The sequence below is a fragment of the Lycium ferocissimum genome, chromosome 3 (genome assembly GCF_029784015.1).
Source record: "Lycium ferocissimum isolate CSIRO_LF1 chromosome 3, AGI_CSIRO_Lferr_CH_V1, whole genome shotgun sequence".
Classification (NCBI taxonomy): domain Eukaryota; kingdom Viridiplantae; phylum Streptophyta; class Magnoliopsida; order Solanales; family Solanaceae; genus Lycium; species Lycium ferocissimum.
Window position 1 is genome coordinate 54,827,330 of NC_081344.1, and position 22,275 is coordinate 54,849,604.

The following is a 22,275-nucleotide window of genomic DNA, read 5'->3' on the forward strand; positions in this document are numbered from 1 at the left end:
CTACAGATGCCCTGTTTCCACGTGAAGTCATGATTTTGTGAACTATTTTGATTTTTTCTTCCTTATTTTTAAAATAGATGACGCATATTTAGGAATATAGGATCATTTAACTATAGTTTTCAACATGTCAAACAGCTATTATAATCTTGATGGGTTGATTGGGTGGCGACGACTTTCTCTTTTCTATTTTGTGTTTATATATGTCTTCAGTTTTTTCCTTTCTTTTTTTTTTTTTTTGTGTTTACATTATAAGTTTTTGTCTTTAATTCAACTGATTTATATGTTCTCTCATTTGGCTTGAAGATTCATCTTACTTAGGAAAGCGTTCGTGTTGTAATTGTTTCAGTTCTAAATTGATTGTTAATCTGTCTCCATTTGGTAAAGTTTTGGCGTTTCTTCCTAAGAGAATTTGAGTACCTAATTTAAGGTGTGTTCGGTGCGACGGAAAATGTTTTTCAAGATTTCTTACTCATCTTTTTGTGTTTGATACGCAAGGTGGAAATTGTCATTTTAAGAGTATTTGATATATTCAATGCAAAACAGTACGAGGGTTTTGAATTCGGAGTGCAACTTCTGACGGTGAAGTAGGCAGGGTGGGAGGTGGGAGTAGGCGGGGTGAGGTGGGGTAGGCAGTTGTGGTAAGTGGGGTTTGGGGGTGGCTAGGTGGGGATGGGCTAGGGGGTGGTGTGGGGTAGGGCGGGTCGATAGCACGAGATGGATCAGGGACGCGTTGGTGTTTTTATTTATTCAAAGACTATTTTCCCTCAAATTTTTAAGGAAAACATTTTCTCCGATTTTGAAGAAAACATTCTCTATAGGAAAACATTTTCCAAAATATTTAGCGCAACTAAATAAGGAAAAATTGGAAAATATTTTTCGGAAAACCTTTTCCGCCGTACCAATGTATTATGGAGTAGCTTCTATTGAAATAAAGTTCTCTTAATCGATCAGTGATTCATGAAAATCTATTTAGAATAACTTAAAGTTGTTTTACATGATAATCTTTCTTTTTGCAGGGGTTGAAAATTTCAGCTAAAAGTGCTGTGACACTACTCTTTTTGTTTCCTCTCTATAGACATCAGGTTTGTATCATTGTCTTAACAGTTGAGAATTTATTCTTGTTTCGTCATTCAAAATAAATCTGTTTCTGATTTCATCCAAAATATGAGTTCAAGCCATCTATAGTTTCATCCTTAGTTTTTGGGATTCTGCCATTGTATTTACAAAAGCTGTTTGTCAAAAGAAAACTTAAAAGTACTCCCTCCTGCCAATTTTACGGTGTTGACACATCTATTAAGAAAAGGGAAAACTTTCAAATATCTTTATCAAACTATCCGAAATGGCTCATTCACGCTACTCGTTAATAGTTGGGTTCATTTAAGTCATTGCCGTGACACATTTGGTTCATTCGTGCCACGTAGCATTATTTAAACCCTTCATTACTTACCGGCCCCCACCCCTTACGAGTGATATATGTGAGCCATTTCGTTAAGTTCAGTGGCATATTTGAGCCTATTCTCAATCCCTTATAATACCCAATTTCACCATGAAAAGACATACCTACTCTTAATTCACACACTCATATGTACTTCCATACCCAGTTACACCTCATTAGTCTACTCTCTTTTAACCCCCCCCCCCCCCCCCCCCCCCCCCCCACCTTTTTTTTTTTCCCTTAAACAAATTTTATGTGTTTTTAAAATCTTTTCAAAGAGTCACAAAGTACGTGAAAATTGTGACTGATGTAGAGATTCATAATCCAATTAAATAAGAGAGTATATTTTTCCATGTAAAATAATAATGTTATTAGTATAAGGGACAAACTTGTCCTTATAAGTTTGTTACATAAAATTATAAGTTGATTACATAAAATTAGAAAATATGGATGTTTATATAAGAATATGATTCTAACAGGTTGAATGTCCTGCATCAATGATAAACAGAAAAATAACATAAGTTAGTATTGTTACCCAAGAGAGTCATGGTATTATAAGGGATTGGGAAAAGGCTCAAATATGCCACTTCACTTAACGGAATGACTCACATATGACACTCGTAAAAAGGGATGGGTTGGTAAGTAATGAAGGGTTTAGATAATGGCACGTGACAAAATTTGGTAGTAGTAAGGCTCCGTTGGTAATGCATGAAATGAAGATGATAAGTTGTTATAGATATCATATTCTTCCTTTAAATATAAGCAGCTCGAAATATTACTGGATTGGATTTAACTTGTTGCCACTGTTGTGCAGGTTGAAAATATTACTGGATTAGATTGGGCGAATGGAGAATTTTGAAAATTATAATTCTGATGAAAATGATGCCTACTTCTGGCTACCTCCTGAATCAGAAGATTATTATGATGATGATACGGAATTTGATAATGACGATGACCTGAATTTGGGCAAGCCAACTTCTTTATTCAACACGGAAAATGGAGGTTCTAGAAGCGACAAGTTTAAAGAGGAAAAGCAAAAGTTATTAAAGGATATGATGGATCAGAAGCTTAAGCCCCTTGTTAATGACCTGCTTAATTCTTTTGGTGTTGTCTCTGACAATTGGGTTGACATAGTAATTTCCTTGTCATTCGAGGCTACTTCATTTCTGAAGCCTAATGCCACTCAAGGAAAGGCGGCTATGGATCCTAATCGATATTTGAAGGTAAAATGTATTGCAACCGGTTCTCGCACCCAAAGGTATTAAATAACAACCATTTTTCTAATCTTCAGGTGCCTCCCTCTTTCCTCATTCACTTAATGTTTGGAGAATTGACTTTTGACTTTCAAAGTCGAGGCCTAGCTGTCCCTCCGAGTTATATTTTTTTTGTGGTAATTAACTAAATTGGATTGGCAGTATGTGCATTCTTCAATTGATCAATTCTCTTTTTATTTTGATTTCAATTGTCATGCTTGCACTATGCGTATGTGTTTGGGAGTTCCTTAGTTTTACTTACTCCCATCTAATAAGCATGTATTCTTTCTGAATGAAAAGTTTTGCCTCGCCATATTAAGTTCTAATGTTATACGACTTTAAGTTTGGTTTGAATATAATGGATACAAATGATATATAGATGATCTCAACTAGTTTGAGATTGAGGTGTACTAGTTACAGAATATCCTCTTTTACTCTTATAAAACCGCAACCTCACCAAAAGGTTTCATTTCACTTTTAAATACGATCTAATTTCAATATCTACCTGTATCTTGTGTTTGTGCCTCTTCACACCATAACTATAAATGATTGACCTGAGTTCTCAAGGCTAAGTCGTAGGTTTTTTTCTGTTTTGTAGTCAATTTATCCGAGGCTTGGTCTTCAATAAACATGCTACTCACAAACACATGCCTACAAAGTATAATAAGCCTAGATTGATGTTGATCCAGGGTGAACTTGGTGTCTCTTCAAATGAATTGTCAGAATTATACTCGATGCATCAGGTAAGCTAGAAATACCCTTTATGTACCAAACAGAAAAGATGCACATTAGTCAAATGTTTTTGACTACTGTTCTTATTGATCCATAATAACAGGAGTATCGTAGAGTGGAGTACTCTATCATTAACAAGATAGGAATGTACGAACCAGATGTTATTTTAGTGGAGAAATATGTTTCCCGTGACATACAAGAGTATGCTCTTCGTTATGGATGGACACTAGTCCTTGATATCAAGCTACATCGACTGGAGAGAATTGCTCAATGCACGGGCTCATCAATCATATCTCCTGAAATATTAGAATACGAAAAGCTCAAGCAGTGTGATTCCTTTTATTTTGAGAAGTTTCTAGAAGAACATGCCTCTTCTGGTGATAGTGGGAAAGCGCCTAGCAAAACACTGATGTTTATTAAGGGCTGTTCTACTCGTCTTGGATGTACAGTGAGTATATTTGCTGCTTTGTCTGTTTTACTTCTGCTGATACACAATACATAACTATGGATTTTAGGTAGAAGAGATTATATGGAATAGTTCATAAGTTATTGCTCAAGGAGAACGAGGATGGTTGTTTATGAACATAAAATGGTGTGATCGGTCATTCTGCAATTCACCTATAAAATGTAACATGCTGCATTATGACCGTAAAGAAATCTTCTCTTTTTTTTTATCACTGAATTTCCATGTAAGGACTATTGCAGGTTTCATGTCATGGCCTTGTATGTAGTTAACAATGAAGGATGGGTAACTCAAATCAGTAATGGTGTATGTGTCGAATTGAGTAGCTTGTATAAGATATATTCCTCCTGCTTATTTGGTGACCTGTAGGTCATACATTTGAGGCGTAGAAAAACTCTTTGCAAAACACTTACTTTCTCATGACAGGCATTAAGTGATTGCCTCTAGAGCAGTTTGTCCAATGTCTTTGTTGTTTACGTATCTTTCTTTTTCCATGCATCAGCAATGGATTCATAAGAATAAATAATCAACTTTGTGGTTACTTTAAATCACACACATAGTAATTTCTTTCGCAGATTTTGTTAATGGGAAGTAACAGCAATGAATTGAAGAAAGTTAAATATGTGGTCAGGCGTGCAGTCACCACGGCATATAATTTAATCCTTGAGACTTGTTTCCTTCTAGATCAAAAAGCAATGCTCTCAAGTAGTCCTCCTAACCAAGTTGTGAATCTAATAATCACTGATGGAGAGCTATCTGTCAGTGTGGGGCAACAAATCCTTCCTACTAATGAGGAACCTATTGCTGAGACCAGTTCATCCTTAGAGGAAGAAGGCAAGTCTCTATCGTTTAAGCCAAACAATCCAGAAGATCATGGCCTAACTGATGTTCAAGTTTCTATTGATCTAGAACAAAGGGCCACTCTTTCTGACAAAGAGAAGACACCTGAAAAGGAACAGATACATTGTCCATTACTGAGTGCAGAAGAGTCTCTGGATGTTCGTGAAGATGAAGGACATAATATGGATGTCATGATATCATCATTACATTGGGAGAGTATTTCAGTAATGATGTCAAGTTGCAACGCTAAAAGAGGCACTAAGTGTGAGCATATTGCTCTCTCTAGAATCAAGTTCTATCAAGATACTGATATTCCCCTTGGGAAGTTTTTGCAAGATAATTTGCTAAATCAGGTGCGTCGAACTCAATCATCTCCAATCCAAACTCTTCTCTGTGTCACTGTGTTTCCACACTGACAATTAATGTTTCCTAGAGTTCTGGTTCACATTTAGCAGAATGCGATATTTGAAGTTGTTTCTATAATCTATAGCATTTGTTTTACGTTGTTGACATATAAGGTCTGTTATGCAGAACCACCAGTGCTGGACGTGTGGTGAATCCCCTGAAGGTCACATCTTCCGTTATGCACATCAAGGGAAGCTACTCACTATTCAAGTTCGTTCTCTTCCATTGCACAAGGTCCTTCCAGGTGAAAGGGAAAGGAAACTTTGGATGTGGAGTCGCAATGGACGCTCAGAGAATACAAAAAGAGTTTTAATGTCCAGTGGCTCCCGTGGTTTGTCATTTGGAAAATTTTTGCAGCTCACTTTCTCAAACCCCTCTTTGTTTAGTACACTGCCCGACTCCAGGGATTTTCTCTACTTCTTCGGGTATGATCAAAGTTGTCTCGTGTATCTAACTTATAAGTTTAGTATTTTACATACTTATGTTCAACACTATGAATTAAAGATATATGGTTGAAATCAAGAGTGTTATGGCAGTATTATGCAATTGAACAATATCGAACAAAATGAAAGACAACTTTAAAGGAATTCCTTATAAACAACAATGTTAATTTAGGAGTAACCAACTTATCCACCAAATAAATGTCATAAAGATGATGTGTGGTTAAACTGTCAATGGACAAAAATAAGAAGGATCAAAGCTGATAGAGACTCAAGTAGCTTGAGATGGTTTGGCTATGTCCTACAAAAACGTTCATACGAACCTATCTCTAGGTGTAACACTTGGATGATTAAAGGTGATGAAAGGGAAGACATATACCTAAATTTATGAAGAGAAGTTATCTCAAAGTACCTAAAATCTCTCAAAATCAATTTAAACTAGCAGAGAACATAATGTAATGGAGCAAAGGATTTATATAATCAACACCAACTAGCACGGATCAAGGATTAATTATTGATATTATCATTATATCTCATTATGCTTATCCGGAGTCTTTTTATTCTGGTTGAAACCAGAATGCCGGTATAGGATTAATTGTGAAATCCAGAGATTCATTCTCTTTCTTTCAATTTTTCTTCTTTGGCAATCATTTGAAAGAGTGCATTGCGGTTTAGTGTGTGAGGCTTCAGGCTTAAACATATTTCATCTTTTTTGAAGAACTTTATATCATTTTCTTAAATGTGCAGATTGGGGTCAGTGGTCGCAATGTTCAAGTACTCAACTCTTACTATTTATTCCGTCTCTCTTCCACCTGTGAAGCTGGAGTTTAGCGGGTCGATCAAAGGAAAGTTCAAGGATGTTGTAGATGTATGTGCTTTTGAGCATTTAATATTTTGGCTGAATGTTGAAGTTACATGATATATTTCAAGTTTATGGTGACTGAAATTTTCGTTTGTCAACTAGGTTTACATGAAAGCGATTAGGATGTTTCTTGATGTAGAGAAAGCTTTAAAGGCAATACAGTCAGGCAGTAATAGAACAACCGTAAATCTACAAGGGTCAACTTTGGCATTCTCTGAAGTTGAGAAAATGTTGAAGGAAGAGAGATCTCAATTTGAGGCTAGTTCCTTGTGGTGATTCATGCATCGTCATTGCATCGTGTTTCCTTTTTTTTTTTTTTTTTTTTTTCCATATGTGTGTGTCCACGAGCATAACCAACTACTTAATGATGTTCATGCGATGTTCCCTAGCATGTTAACATGTGTCAAATTTATACATGCATGAACCAAGATTGGTTAGGTTGTTGATTTACTGGTGAAGATGAGAATGTATTTGAGCTAAAACCCAACAATCGCCAAATTTATAGACGTGTATCGTCTTTTACTAAATTCTTCTTTTATATGATTTTATTATTAAATCAACATCTGAACATATATAATCTTACCTTTTCTGATTTTCAGATTGAAATTGAAAACACAGCGAAAGAGGACGCTGTGTATAAAGCTCTGAGCTTGAACAGAATACGGCTGGAGCTTCTGCTTGTGCACTGTGTGTGGGATCGCCGTCTTCATTCGCTGATGTCATCTGACTGTAGAGTTACATATCCCGAAACCATTGACCAGAAGCATCGGGAAAGAGGTGAGAAAGCCTTAGAGTATCATCTTCATTTGAAAAATTGAGTTGGAGTCTTCATACATTCATGAGTTAATGGTTATAAACACACTTGAACTATCATTTCTTCGCGAGTTTCACACCCCAACTATCAGCTGTTCTCTTTTCCTACCTGAATTATCACTATCTTGTATTAAAACACATCTCAAAGTTGATTAGAACAACTATCAACTTTCCCTTTTCCTACCTGAACTATCACCATCTACTCAACTAGGTGTTTTTTAATACATAGATGATGACAGTTCAGGTAGGCAAAGGCAACAACTGATAGTTGGGTGTGAAACTTGCGAAAAAATGATAGTTCAAGTGTGTTTATGACCATTATCTCTACATTCATGGATAAACTAATCTGATAACTGCAGATTCCCTCTCAGCAATAATAGAGAATGACAAAGGGTGGTGGACTCCTTTCCCTGAAATTCGACATGAATACATGAAGAATCTTCAGAGAGGTCACTTAACAAGATTAGGTGCAGAAACTGTAGCTTGTAAACTTACCACTGATGAAGATGGAAAGCTCCATATTCCCCTTGGCAAGAATGACAAGTATATTGTGTCTCATTATGAAGATGAATTTTCTAGCATAATTGCTTGTGCGGCCTTGCTGAAGTATTTGCCCGTTGTGAGTCAACATCATGAAGTTGATCATTCGAGGAATTTTTCCGGAGAGCATAAATACTCCGTAATCTGTCCCTATGCTGCCCAATTTCTTCATCTGCGAGATCGGTGTTGCCTTTCTGAACTTGATTATATTTCTTCCTTAAGTAGGTGTAGGAGCTCGGATCCAAACGCCAAAACTCTTGATGATCGGTTCATCGTAAAGGAAATCAGGAGAAATGAATATGAATCGTTCTTGAAGTTTGCTCCTTGTTATTTTGATTACATGGATCAGTGCATAGAGAAAAGGAATCCAACCTGCCTTGCGAAAATTCTTGGCGTTCATCAGGTCAATTTAATCACTTAATTTTCTGTTTATTAAAACAGCCAGCAAATGCATATATACCCAAGGGAAAGTTAATGTTTTGCAGGTCATGGTAACACCACGATGTGGGAAAGAGACAAGGCATGATTTCGTGGTGATGGAGAACCCTTTTTTTGGAAAAAATATTACTCGACAATATGAACTGAAAGGCATTTTGCACGGTCAAATTAATTCGTCTGACAATGGCTTTCTTCGGGAGCAAAACTTTGTGAATGACATGAATATTTATCCCATATATGTTTCTAACAGCTCAAAAAAGAAACTGCAAAAAGCTGTATGGAATGACACCACTTTCCTCAATGTAAGTTTGAAACTATATCAAGAGCACTTGAATAGCATGTCATTTCTGCTTATAGTAACCAATAACCATTCAATCCTACAATTTTATGGCTCAGCTTCTAAAGTGGTATAATTTGCTGAATTGCAGTCAATCAATGCGATGGACTATTCTCTATTTGTGGGAATGGATACTCAAGGCAATGAACTTGTTTGTGGCATCATTGATTATCTAACACAGTACACATGGAACAAACAACTCCTGAATTGGTTCAAAGTCATATCCCCCAAGGAGTATAAAAAGAGATTTAGGAAGTTTATCAACACATATGTTCCTACTATTCTAGATCAAGTTTGAATCAAAGATCCTCAAATCCGTAAAACTTTTTGGTATTGGAAATGTCAAAGCTTCAGTCTCCTCATGGTGCTTACATAATACCAAGTCATTCAATGGCGTTTGCAGTGGAAGAAATTCTTTTTGTGATCTGTATTTGTGAGAATTGATTTTGAAGTACTTTGTTTTCTCAATTGTGAAGGTGCATGTTTGGGTTGGGTTTTGGAAGAATGATTTTGAGTGTGTTTCAAATAGAAATTAAATTTGAATGCTGTTAAATTAAATGCAGAGCATAAATTTGATTTTAAAGACTAAAAGTAAAGACAAATTTAAACTTTGTTAAAAATTAAACTCCATTACTAAATTCAATTACTTAAGATAAAATTATAAATTTTACAATGTAATTGGAAATTTGATTACATCGTGTAACGAAGAAATACAAAGTCATAAATTTATTAATGGTTAGTAATTTTTTATATTTTTTATTCAAGGTGATTGTAGGGTTTAGGCATGACCCCAACCTGTATATTTATAAAAAATTTACGTAGCCTAGAAAACATATATAAGAGATATTTACCTACCATAGCTATACGTTAAATTAATTACTATATATAGCTATACTTTGTATTTCATAGCAAGTTCTCCCTCATTTTGCCGCACTGCTCCTCTCCTCTTTCTTTCTCCTCTAAGCTTCTCTCTGATCATCTCCTTCATTGTTCCGGTATGACTCGGATCCTTTTCTAACCAGCTGGCTCTCTTTTTTGGACCTTCTCTCTCTTCCGATATGAACAAGGTCTTACTTCTGTTGTATTTGATTTCGGATCTGGGAAAATACACTCAAATCTGTCGAGGAGGAAGAAGCTTCCGGAAACTGCCATTATCGCAGGGAAAGGAAGGTTGTATTTGGTTTTGGATCTGAGAAAATATCCTCAGATCTGCTGAGGAGGAAGAGGCGTAACCGGAAACGACCATTATCACTGGGAAATTACACTTGGATATGCCGAGGAAGAAGAGGCGTAGCTAGAAACGACCATTATCACCGGGAAAGGAAGGTGAGGAGAGAAAAGGAAACACACTCAGATTTGATGTATTTGTCTTTCTCATCTCATGTAACGATCTGAATAAATGAGTTAAGTGGAGAATAAAGAGAGGACAAATAGAATTATAACACATGGGCACACGAGATTAAATCTGAGTTAATGAAGCTTAAGCGCTGTGATTGCACGTAAAAATCCTATAACTAAAGTCTGGGAAGAGAAACAGGGGTATCGATCAATTGGGTTTTTTTCTCACCTCTTCAATTCTCTCTCAGCTCCTCTTCTCTTTCTATTATTTCTTCTTCCTCTCACTAAACCTCTCTTCTAATTGCAGGTTTCCATTATCAACCACGGAAGCTTGTTAGCGTAGTTGTTTAATTCCATCTCACAATTTTCACTCAATGTATTTCCTTCGATTGAATTAATAAATCAAAAATTGTCTCAAAATTCCTTATTAATTTCTATTTTAATTACTGTTTGAGTTGAGATCATTACAATTGGTACTAGAGCCTTGTTCCTGCGACTGTGGCATCACCATGACAATCAATGAGGTGTAAAAACAGTTAGATTGGGTGATCAAAATGCTAAAAAAAGTACCAATAACGCGAAGTTTGCATACCCAACATCGATTGCGAGTGCGACATATGTATCGGAAGTGAAGGTTTAAACTGGGATGAAGTTGTATGTTGTATATGCAGTCTCGATTACGAGTGCGACATCTGTATCGGAAGTGTCTGCTTTAATTCCAGCTCTAGTTTAACTGGTAGAGGCAAGTGCACACTAGTCGAAGGCAAGATGTTCGGCGAAATTCCCCCAGAGGGGTAAACTTGCTCTGCCTTGTCATTGTGCAAGTGATGAAGCTCTCCTTGGTCCTCTTGTTGGACATGATCATCTTGTACCCAGTGGGATTGAGCCAGTTACTTTCTCTAAGAGTTTGTTTATTGAATTTGAGGGGCTTTCAGATGCAACAAACCTTACCTCTAGGATGAAATTTGATTTGGAAAATGAACAAGTCGGGGAGGCGCAGGTGTTTGCTATGAGTCCTTATCGAAATAACGACCAACAACTCAGTCAATTTGCACCTATGGTTATGGATCCTTTTGCTAGCTGGGTCCTAGGTGGTAAGTTTCCTTTTGGTCAAATACTTGTTGTGCCAATTAGTGTCAATTTGGATGTTGGCCATATGCTTGATATTATTGCTGTCATACGGGGCCTTGCACATGTTTCTACTATGTGTCTGAATCATAAATAGGGACTGGCCCATTTTGTAGTTGTGTTGACAAGTGGTTTGACACAAGGCAGAATTTTGAAGGGAAATTGAGCAACTATTTGGTGAAGTCTGAAGAATCAACGTATGAATATCAACACAGCTTTTGTGTTGTTGATTGCTCGAGGAAGGGGTATCATAGTCCAAAACGTGAAGATTTTGACTTATGTTTCCAGTATTTGCAAAATGGTAAGTTTGACCTAGAGACTTGTTGTTTATATTTCATCTTTATAGAGAGTGCTAAAGTGATGGAAGATATGTTCTTAATTGTACTCTCTATGAAGAACCAGCGTGATATATATGTTATTGTAGAAACATATCTGGTTGAATTTTTTATGGATGATGAGCAAAGGGGTGATGCTTGTAAGTTGTTCAATAAATTGACAGAGAGGTATTTATATGCAAATCTCTTTGTCATTGGTTCTAATAAATGAAACACTAGATTTGAGACTATTGAGGGTCTAGACCATGATAATCTGCCCATGAAAGACATAGAGTAGCCCCATAAGAAGCATGTATTAACTGCTTTTGGATTTGACTTGGAGAATTGGATCGTGAATTTGCAGCCTTATGCTTATCCCTTCTCAAAGTTTGTTATTTATCTCAGCTTTTCAGTTCTCCCATTTGATCCTAGTATACATAATGACCATATCGTTGATGGTATCAGCATAAGTATGTTTACAAATAGTATTTCTTCTTATGACTTAGTAGCTACATTGCAGGGTAAGCAAGCTCATGACCTTGTGATGAAAGATGGAGACACTGTTGAATCTCAAAATTTTGTTATAAAGATGATGGATGCTTTATGTGGAGCTTCTGAAATATGCATTCGTGCTCTAATTTTGCTAAATAATGGCACTCATTTCCCTCTTGTTATTTTTGAATCCAAAGTTGGTTATGAAGCTGGTCAAGTACATGAGCAAGCTACAAATATCCTTGGTGTTTTAGATTTTGAGCCTATGGATAGGTCTGAAGAGATATGATGAGACCAACTTAAAAATGAATCTATTCTTAAGATCATCTAGATATAATAAGGAGGAGGATGCTCATTTTCTTTCTAGTTTTAATTTCACGGTCTCAAATGCTACTGAGTTTGTAGTCCAGTGCAAATCCAAAAGCTTTGGGGGAATGTTAATTGTAAATGTGGATCACCGGACTGTGTTGTATAACCAGATTGTTGAACTGATGCAACAAAGTGCTCCAAAGACAAGGAGAGTTATTATGATGCACAATTTCTTACCATTGCCATTTGATCCTGGTGAGACCATTCTTAAATATTATACCCTTGTGGAAAAGGTTGCTCTTCAACTTGTCTGCAAGCTATGTAAACTAAGGTTGCTAATTGATTGTATCTTCTTCAAGACAATGTGTTTTGGTTGTCCTAACTTTCTATGGTAGACTTGAAAATGGCAAAGTTACAAGGTCCAAGAAACTCTAAGAGAGTTGTTGGCGAATTGGTCAACCAAAAGTAGAGTCAAAGTAGGGATATTCAGTCTAGGAAAATTTGGAAAAGTAGTATTTGCAAGGGGGGTTACAACATTTAGAGTTGAAGTTCGCCTACATATTTTGCTGTCAAACATCAATGGTTCTGCTAGTCTAAGCGATGGAGCTGCAAAAGTCAGGGAATTGGTAATTGATTTGCAAGTCACTTTTGATTCAAGTGGCTTACAGATTGGCCTGGAGAAAAGGATAAGCTTCATGAAGAAGTTTTGTTACTTCAGTGATTCTAAAGAAACTTTGATATTTCTACACCAAGTGATTATAGAGTTGAACAGAGAGGTATATTCATGTGAACAACCGATGGACTTTCCTGCTGAGATAGCCATTAAAGAAAGGAGAAAAGCTATTATATGTGACACATATTGTCGAACCTCCTTTCTACAATATATAACCAGAGATAATCAACTTCTGCGCACTCATCTTGGAGAACATTTTCTGAAATTTCCTTTTGATCCTGGTGGCTCCAGTTCTGCATTTAACATCATTGAGGACAAGAGTGTGGTTCAACAGGGGATGTTTCAAAATGGTTTCCAAATTTCCAGATTTTTGATATCCTTGAGGTCAAGGATTATTTGAAGCAGTAGGGAATGTAATGATCAGAATAAATGAGTTAAGCGGAGAAGAGAGGACGAATAGAATTATAACACATGAGATTAAATCTGAGTTAATGAAGCTTAAGGGCTGTGATTGCACGTGAAAATCCTATAACTAAAGTCTGGGAAGGGCAACAAGGGTATCGATCAATCGGATATTTTTCTCACCTCTTCAATTCTCTCTCTGCTCCTCTTCTCTTTCTCTTCATTCTAATCTTTTCTTCTTCCTCTCACTAAACCTCTCTTATAATTGCAGGTTTCTGTGGAAGCTTGTTAGCGTAGTTGTTTAATTCCATTTCGCAATTTCCATTCAATGCATTTCCTTCAGTTGAATTAATAAACCTAAAATTGTCTCAAAATTCTCTATTAATTTCTCTTTTAATTACTGTTTGAGTTGAGATCATTACATATCACCGCGTGGTCGCTGTATTTGTATTTCTCAGATAATCGGCGGCGTGCGTGATGTATTGCATCCATTTTTTCATACCGCCGCCACCGACGACAACTAGATCGGCGGCTTTTCCGGCTGACCTTGCTCGCTGTATTTTGTCTCTTGTATTTCTCAGATTTGGTTGGATTTGAGTGTATTTTGCATTTTTGAGTGTAAATACAATATATTTTTGTATTTTCGCTTGTATTTTTGTATTCCGAATGAATTTTTTATTAATATAGTGAACTGAATACAACTGAATATCCCTGTATTTTTTGAATGTTTGTTGTTTGAATACAACCGAATTGAATACAGTTTAAAAGTATCTATGAATGAATACATCGAATTGAATACAACCGAATTGAATATAGCGAAATACACTTGATGGCAAACACTTTGTAGCAACAAACGGTAGTAAACAAAACTATAGCTACGCCTTTCAAACAACGTCCAAGCTATAGTCATTTGTGAGAACAATTTTTTTTATTACATAGGGGGTAGGGGAAGGAAAAATGGGGAAGGGGATTACAATGTGAGGATTTCAACCCTCACCAACAAGGTAGAAGTTTAGGTAGCCAACCAACTGAATTACTAAGATCCCTATAGTTGTGAGAACAATGAGGAGGACATAGACCATAGCCTCTATACAAAAAGGAAGAGTGTAACTAATCACTCTTCCATAGTATAATTGTGATAACTGTTGGATTGGGGAACAACATCCCAACCGGAATGAGAATAATTATCTATACAAAATAAGGCTATACAAGTAGTTAAAACTACTTGATGAGAATTATCAGCTACCATCATTAATAACAAAATGATTCTTCCTTGTTTTCACTCTAAATTTGGCGTGCCTTCTCTGTCCATCCTTATAATAGACTTAACCATATTAGGCAAAGAGCTAACAACATCAAATTTGATGTGCGCTTTGATCCTTTCACCATGGTTCATGTTACCTTCTCTATAAATATGGACAAAAAATAATTGAGCTTCTTTGAGAGGTTAAGGAATAATCTGCTGCATGTACCAAGGATCTTTATTTTGTTGTTAATCATGTTAACAACAATTTAAGAGTCAGATTCAGCAACTACAAAATAGTACAACAACAACAACAGACCCAGTGAAATCCCATAAAGTGGGGTCTGGGGAGGGTAGTGTGTACGCAAACCTTACCCCTACCTTGGAAGGTTGAGAAGCTATTTCCGATATACCCTCAGCACAAGGACAAGTAACTCAAAGCAGTATAAAAATTATGACAAAATACTATAAAAGCATGATAAAGCAGTAACAACCACAAAAGTAGTGGCTTTTAGTAATTGTAGTTCCAAGCCTTGGACTAAGGCCTTAGCCTCAGCCACATTATTACTGCAATGGCAATAGAAATCATTATAGGCTATAAGGAATTTTCCAATGTGATCCCCGATAATACTACCACCACCAGAGCTTCCTAAATTTCCTTTAAAACATCCATCTAAGTTGAGTTTAACCCAACCTATATCATGCTTCGTCCACATAACCATATGACTGGAAATAGACCGTCTCACATTCTTAATGGTTCTGCACATTTCTGGCCAACCCAGAGGAAATTGACCCTGGAATTGAGTTCTGAGAATGATAGTAAAAATAATTCAACTTGTTGAATAATGTATCTACTAGACATATGGATGTTATCATATATAGAGACACATCTACTTTTCCAGATTTTTCAGTAGGTGAGAATAGGAAAAACTTGAAGGAAATTAGCATGAACAAGGTTCATAGTCTTGGATAACCACCTAGACATCAATACTTGTATAATATCACCATGTCTAGTAAGAATAACACAAGATTTCCCAATGAAGGACCATACTCTTTTAGCAATATCACTGTCACAAAAATAAATGATTAACAATCTCTTCCTTATAAACTGTACAGCAAGAGCATCTAGATGTAATAGCCGTTTTGAATCTTTTACGTCCATCATCAGTGGGGATGCTTTCATGGAGCATTCTGTAAATAAAGGAAATCTTATTGGAAATTTTCTTGTGCCAAATCATATTAGAGGTGAAAGAATTAGTCTGTTGTGTCCTGAGACAGTGCCAAGTGCTTTTACAAGAAAAATAATCAGAGTTGTCATTGGTCCATATATGTTTATCAACCTTGTCTTTGGAGAGCTCAACTTTCAGAATATCTGATACTAAGTGTTTAAGTTTAGCAGCATTCCATCTCCCATTTAAGACAAAGCTCTTAACCAAGATTCTCCTGGGAGCATTATGGTAATTAATAACCTTAGCCAATGCACCCTCACTAGACCAGTTATCCGACCGAAAAAAGATCGTCTAGGGCCAAATAATATGCCTCTCAGCATCTTCTTTAATATCCATCAATCTCTTCCAATTATGAGATTGTCCAAAATACCATTTCCTTGAGCAGGATGCTAACATTTACAATAATTAGCTTCCAAAAACTCTCTGAGGAGACTATTGTTGACTTTAAAATTCCACCATGCCTTGGCAGAGAAGATTCTACTATAGTCATTTAAAAATCTGAAACTAGCTCCATCTTAAGACGTAGGATAACACATGTCCTTCCAAGCAATCCAATACTTTTTGTTCTTAGAGTCCTCCTTTTCCTAGAAAAAATTGAGATGATCATATCAATTTGGTAAGTGTTGTTTTAGGAGGATAAGAAGGTGAAGAGGAAGTAATTATAAAAGTGACTTAATAAGAAAAGATTTACCACCATAAGATTGTAATTTTCCTTGCCATCCTTGTATTATGTTAGAGATTTTAGCCACCATCTGTTACGCCCCGAACCATGGCCTAGGCGTAACACGACACTCGGTGCCTGACTGCATGTGATCGAGCGAACCAACTAGCTGGCTGGATCAACATGTGATATCAAAACATACTGAATGCAAAAATAACTTAACACATGCTGATGATACTAAACGTTTGACTGAATAAACATAACTGCGGAAATACTGAATAAGTCTGAGAGTATAAATATGTAGCCAACACGGCTAACACTAAAACCTGCTAAACTCTGACTGTTTGCAACTATAGTCTATGAAGCCTCTATGAAATACTGAAAAACTGACAATTGCCGGGACAAGGCCCCCGGCATACTTGACTGTCTGTAAATGCTATAAAGACTGTAAATAAATGATAAGGCCCCAGAAGAGTTGGGACTCACCAATCGGCTGATATTGGAGATCCTAGTGAGCAGATGCGTCATCCTGTAAATCGTTACCTACATCACGAGATGCAGTCCTTGGGAAAATGGACGTCAGTACATTTGAATTGCACTGGTATGTAAAGCAACTGAAAAGAAAGAACCGTAAGTATTGAAATTAAAGCTAAACTGATAACTGATAACTGAAGTGAACAAAAGAAGTAAAGATAACAATACTTCATGTTCTGAATGGAGAATCACCTGCTTACTGAAATTATAATATATGGCCTCAGGCCCAATATAAGTGCATAAGTCTATGGCCTCAGGCCTAAGTATACGTATATATAATTGTGGCTCTAGGCCCAAAACACAGGTGTTCAACATCAAACAATCTATGTGAAAGAACTGAGAATCATGCTGAAAAGTACAACACTGACATACTGAGCAATGACTCACTAAGACATGTATTCATGAACTGATTATGAGACTTGAAGCTTTAACTATTTATAAACGTGCTGAATATTCTAGACTGAGACTCATGGGTAATAAACACAAGTCTATATTGATTACGTGCTGAATTCACAATATTCAAAATTATAATCATGAACAACTATAAAACTACATTCTCAAAGGATAGAAGTTCTGAACTTTTCATGAACTAGGGCATAATCTCAATTTCCGATGCAATTTGTACTAATCATGAAGAACGAGGCATGGGTGTTACGGTTCACTTTTACGTGGGTGCATAAAAGCTAATAAGAGGTTGTGGACGCTATTCGAATTTTATATTTTTTTTAGAATCGCCACCTAATTTATAAAGAAAGTTAGGAAAACCAAGTTAAAAGGGTTTTATCAAACAAGAGAAAAATTCTTTTTAAACTAGAGTTCGAGGTAAGGGTTCCGGTGATCCCCTAGGGAAGGTTTTAAGCACCTTAGTATTAAGGATCCATAGAATACGGTTGACCTTCGAGCTTCAATGTGTGATTAACTGTGATTACTTGCTAAAGTGTTTTGTTTCTTGCAAAATTGTCATGTCATGTTATAACTCCCTTTTGGCAAAAATATTTAGGGAAAAGAGTTGTTTTTTATTTTTGAAATATGTTTGTAAGGGTTAAAATCACTTTTCACTTTCGGACCAAAACACACTTAAAGATTTCTCTCAGGTAGAGTTTCTACTAACTTAGTCCAATGTCATGATTTTTAGTCCTTATAATTTTAATTTTTTGGAACAATTGAGTATCTCTCCTTTGAAAAATATAGCATAGGTTTTATAAGTATGTATAAGGACTTTGCTTATTTTTATTTCATCTTAGCCTATTTTAAGGTCAACCGTATTCTTCCAAAGCCTCTTACTTCAAATATAGGTCAAAAATGTATTTTTTTTTTGTTTTATTGCCTTGAGGTTTGGACTTTGAGCCCAAAAGGGTTTAAAATACCTTAAGTCCATAAGTTTGAAAAGTCCATTTCTTCATACTGATTTTTCCAGAGATCTGTTAGGCCTTATTTTGAAAAATCATCCCAAGTATAAATGAAGTGCAATAAATTTAGCCCAATTTATGTTGTTCCAAAATCAGTCCACTTATTTTTTCCAGAATCTGAAGGCTTAAAGGCCTTAAAACAGGCCCAATTTGATTAATCCAAAATCATTTTTTCATGCATATAGTAATAATTTTCCAGTTTGATAGAAGACTTGGTAAAAATCCAAAGTTTATCAATTTTATGCAATAGTTATCGTAACTGTGTTCAATTTTGAGAAAATCATTTAAAATGTTTAACCACTACATGAGTTTCCTAAATTCTAACGCATTTGGGTTCCAATATTTATACAAGTATTCATACAAATACATATGCGTACATATGACATGAAATCAAAATAAGAGGAGTTAGGCTGGTGGGCCTACCGAAGCCCATCAGTTGACCATTTTCACCCCTGGTTGGGCCTTCAAGCATACATATTCGATCAAAGAAGGGAGTTGGGCCTCTAGCCCAACAGGTTGTCAATGAGAGATCGGCCCAAGTGGCCCACGTAGATGGTTCCATGCAAACACAAAGGGGGAAAAGGGGAGTAGCAGTTATAGGATATCTAAACTTAATCCATGAATTAATAGAGTTTAAGTAACAAATGCAAATACGTATAAATCATGTATTCATATACATATGTTAAGTATACATGTTGCATTTAGTGAAATAGAAACAAACTCAACGTGTGAGCCTGAATACACAAAAATCGCAAAGAAACATACCCACAATACGAGATCACAAAGTAATAGGCCTAAATCTAGGATGAGATAAAAGGGAAAGCCCAATAAGGGGAAACAAAATAGGAAAAAATAGACCCAAAGCGTTACCACAAAGTATACAGGATAAAGATCACAAGTTCAACTTAATGATATACAAGATACATTCTCTTATATACACCGAGGTGTATACTAACTGTATATACCTTGTATAACGCATGTATACCATCACAACAAACAACACAGAAGAGGTAAAGGATAAAAGTAGACATGAAATGTGGCATGTTGAACATATATCACTACACATAAATTGTATTTGACATCAATTGGTCTACACATCTATGTATGTCAATATGCAATATCATAGATGCACATTTTTACAATTTCTAGGCTAAGATCAGCAACACTTACGTGGTTCCAAAGTAGGAGAAGCCAAAGGATAATCTCCTCACCAACTTAGGTCAACGTCATTTCATTTAAATGGAGCTATAGACATGACAAAGGGAAAGGATCATGCCAATTCACAACTAACATTTCTGAACTAATCTCTAGTCATCAAAATAATACGCATAGACTGTTAATCCCAGCAAAAGAAAGAGGGAAAGGATTATACATAAGTTAAAAATGCACCACAACTAATTACATATAAAACAACATAGGTGATGGACTATTTAGCAAATGCTATCATCTGTAACATTTTTTCAAATGGTCATTCATTTTGGACAAAGTTCGGTAACCAAACACCTATATGTTGGAAATATTCTAGCACAACATAGGGCAAGAACAGGCATGAGGCATACTGATTTCACAAAGGTCAAACTGTAGGCTGGTACTGATAGTATATAGGCATATAGAATCCTAGTTTAACTTAGGCAAAGACAAACATTCATCATGCTATCATCTCATATGAACACATAGCAAGCATAGGAGAGACATGACTTAATTAGTACCTTAGATTTATCTGGATGACACACATACTATCATGAAAGACTCTTGAACAACATATACAGGTTAATCATCAAAAGAGGGTGTACATGGTACATTTGAACAACAATAACAACAAGAATTAATGCTGACTTAGATTATCACTCATGAGAATACAAGGCATATAAAGACAGCTCAAGAGTTACACAAATCCCTTTATATGACCTAGACCAACACTGATGCATCCATGAATCAACAGTGACATCAAACAAGCGCCCAAACCAATATTGACAAGTATATGAACATTTACAGGGTTGAATAAAACACCTATACTAGATTAAACTCAAATTAGCTGAGGCCAGCCAGAGGATATTCATCCAAGACTTAAATGAAGGCATATTAACCTAGTATAGAGCCATTAAACAACCTTTTGTCCATAATTTAGACTAAGGCCCAAATGTCCACACTAGGTAGTTTCATACCATTTCGATTGGCCTAAGGACCCTAACTGATTGAACCCAAACCCATAATTGAACATTTTGATTGGCCTTGTACCATTAATGAATAAATGAATAAGGAACCACATGAGTATTTTAAGAAAATCAGAGATCAAGTAGACTTTTAAGCATGGTGATGACAAGATTAGGCTAGCAGTAGCATTAAACACTAAAAGAAGACTCAAACTGGGAAGTTTAAGAATCAAATCCATATATTCTTAGCTAAACCCCAATTGTACCTAGATATTTATCATAATAGATTGCTACTGACCAATAATAGGATAGGGTAGAAAAGCCAAAACAAGTGAGTAACTAATGGCTAAGTAACCAAACAAATTTAATCAGACAGTTAAGTTGTCCTAATGTTATTTTACAGTAAACATATGGCATGATTATACAAACAAGTGACTGAACTAAGACAAGGTTAATCCATGCTAACACTTAAACATACATGAACTAATAACACACTTAGAGACTAAACAGTCATGACAATATTAACTCACACTAACACTGAACCGAAACTAGACTGAAATAATCATACAATAGCCATTAAACTAACATATAAGCAAATGACACCATATTAACTAAACAGAACAGGCTCATAATGCTAAGTTGCTAACAATGCTAAACTAACCATTAATCTAACAGCTAATCACAAAAAATACATAATAGACATGAACTAAAGGTAAGCACATAAACAACCCTTAACAACTAAAACAAACTAACCTAAACATTAAGCAGCATAAATATACATAAGACCAAAATAAAAGCAAAATGACTTAAAGGAGGAGAAATTACCTTTTTTGAGTGCAGCCTATTGTCGAGATTGAAACTTGGAGATCCTTTGCTCCTCAACCCCAATACTCAGCCACATAGCAAAGAAAATTTTAGACTTAACTCGAAAATTAAAAATTTAGGTTAAAGTGTCCAATTCTAGTTAGTCAGTTTGTTTAAAAGCCCTAGTTTCGAGTTTTAGAATGTGAATATGTGATATTCGGTGTGTGCACTGTGAAAGGTCTTTATATAGAACCCCAGAAATCCCCAAAATTAGTGTATCAACCGATGTGGGACTAAATGGTTTTTGAGAGGATTTATCTTGAATCCCTATGTTTCAACAAAAGCCAATAGAAATCGAGGCTTTTGGCAAGGAAAAAGACAAAATCCATTAAGGATTTGTAGAAAAGAGAGAGAAAGGGTGGAGGTAAAAAGGGTGGAGTTTACCTCTTTCCTTGGCTGATATGCGGCTGTGACGGTGAAAGAGGGCAAGTGCATTAATTTCTATTACTCAAAATGAACGAACAAGACTAGGCTCCACAGGTTTGACCCGCACTTTTGCCATTTCCGGCAACAACAACGAAGAGAGAGGAAAAAATCCTCAAGGCGGCTAGGGTTTTTGCCTCTTTTAATGAGAAAGAGATATGAGGGTATGTTTGGCTGCTTTTGGCTGAATATAGGGGAAGATGAGCCTGGTCTGGCCTTTGTTGGGCTGGACTCAGCCAAAAGAGAAAGAAAGGAAAAAGGGCCTCAAATATATATATGTATATTTGTGTATACACATACATATAGGGAAGTGAAAAATATACAATTTTATCAAATAGCCAAGAAATTAAAAGTGTCCATTAATTAAACATTCCAATTATGACCACATTACAAACTAATTAATCGATTAATTAATTTAAAATAAATCCATGCGCGAAAGTGACTAATTTTGCAGTTATAACCTTAATTAACCTTATTCATGCAATTTGGCTATTTCAATCATAGCTGTAATTACCACACAACAATTAATTAACTATTTTATTGTA

At 35.9% G+C, this 22,275-nt stretch overlaps 1 protein-coding gene across 1 annotated transcript; it reads left to right on the plus strand.

Moving 5' to 3' along the window:
• The first annotated feature begins 732 nt into the window (after positions 1-732).
• LOC132050287 (putative 1-phosphatidylinositol-3-phosphate 5-kinase FAB1D) lies at positions 733-10,633 on the plus strand. Its single transcript, XM_059441479.1, has 12 exons — positions 733-1,082; positions 2,250-2,693; positions 3,287-3,431; positions 3,524-3,868; positions 4,459-5,076; positions 5,255-5,553; positions 6,316-6,436; positions 6,533-6,688; positions 7,030-7,207; positions 7,603-8,186; positions 8,269-8,523; positions 8,650-10,633. Exons 2-12 carry the CDS (start codon positions 2,281-2,283, stop codon positions 8,854-8,856), a joined length of 3,321 nt encoding a protein of 1,106 aa, XP_059297462.1. The 5' UTR covers positions 733-1,082; positions 2,250-2,280; the 3' UTR covers positions 8,857-10,633.
• Positions 10,634-22,275: the final 11,642 nt, after the last annotated feature.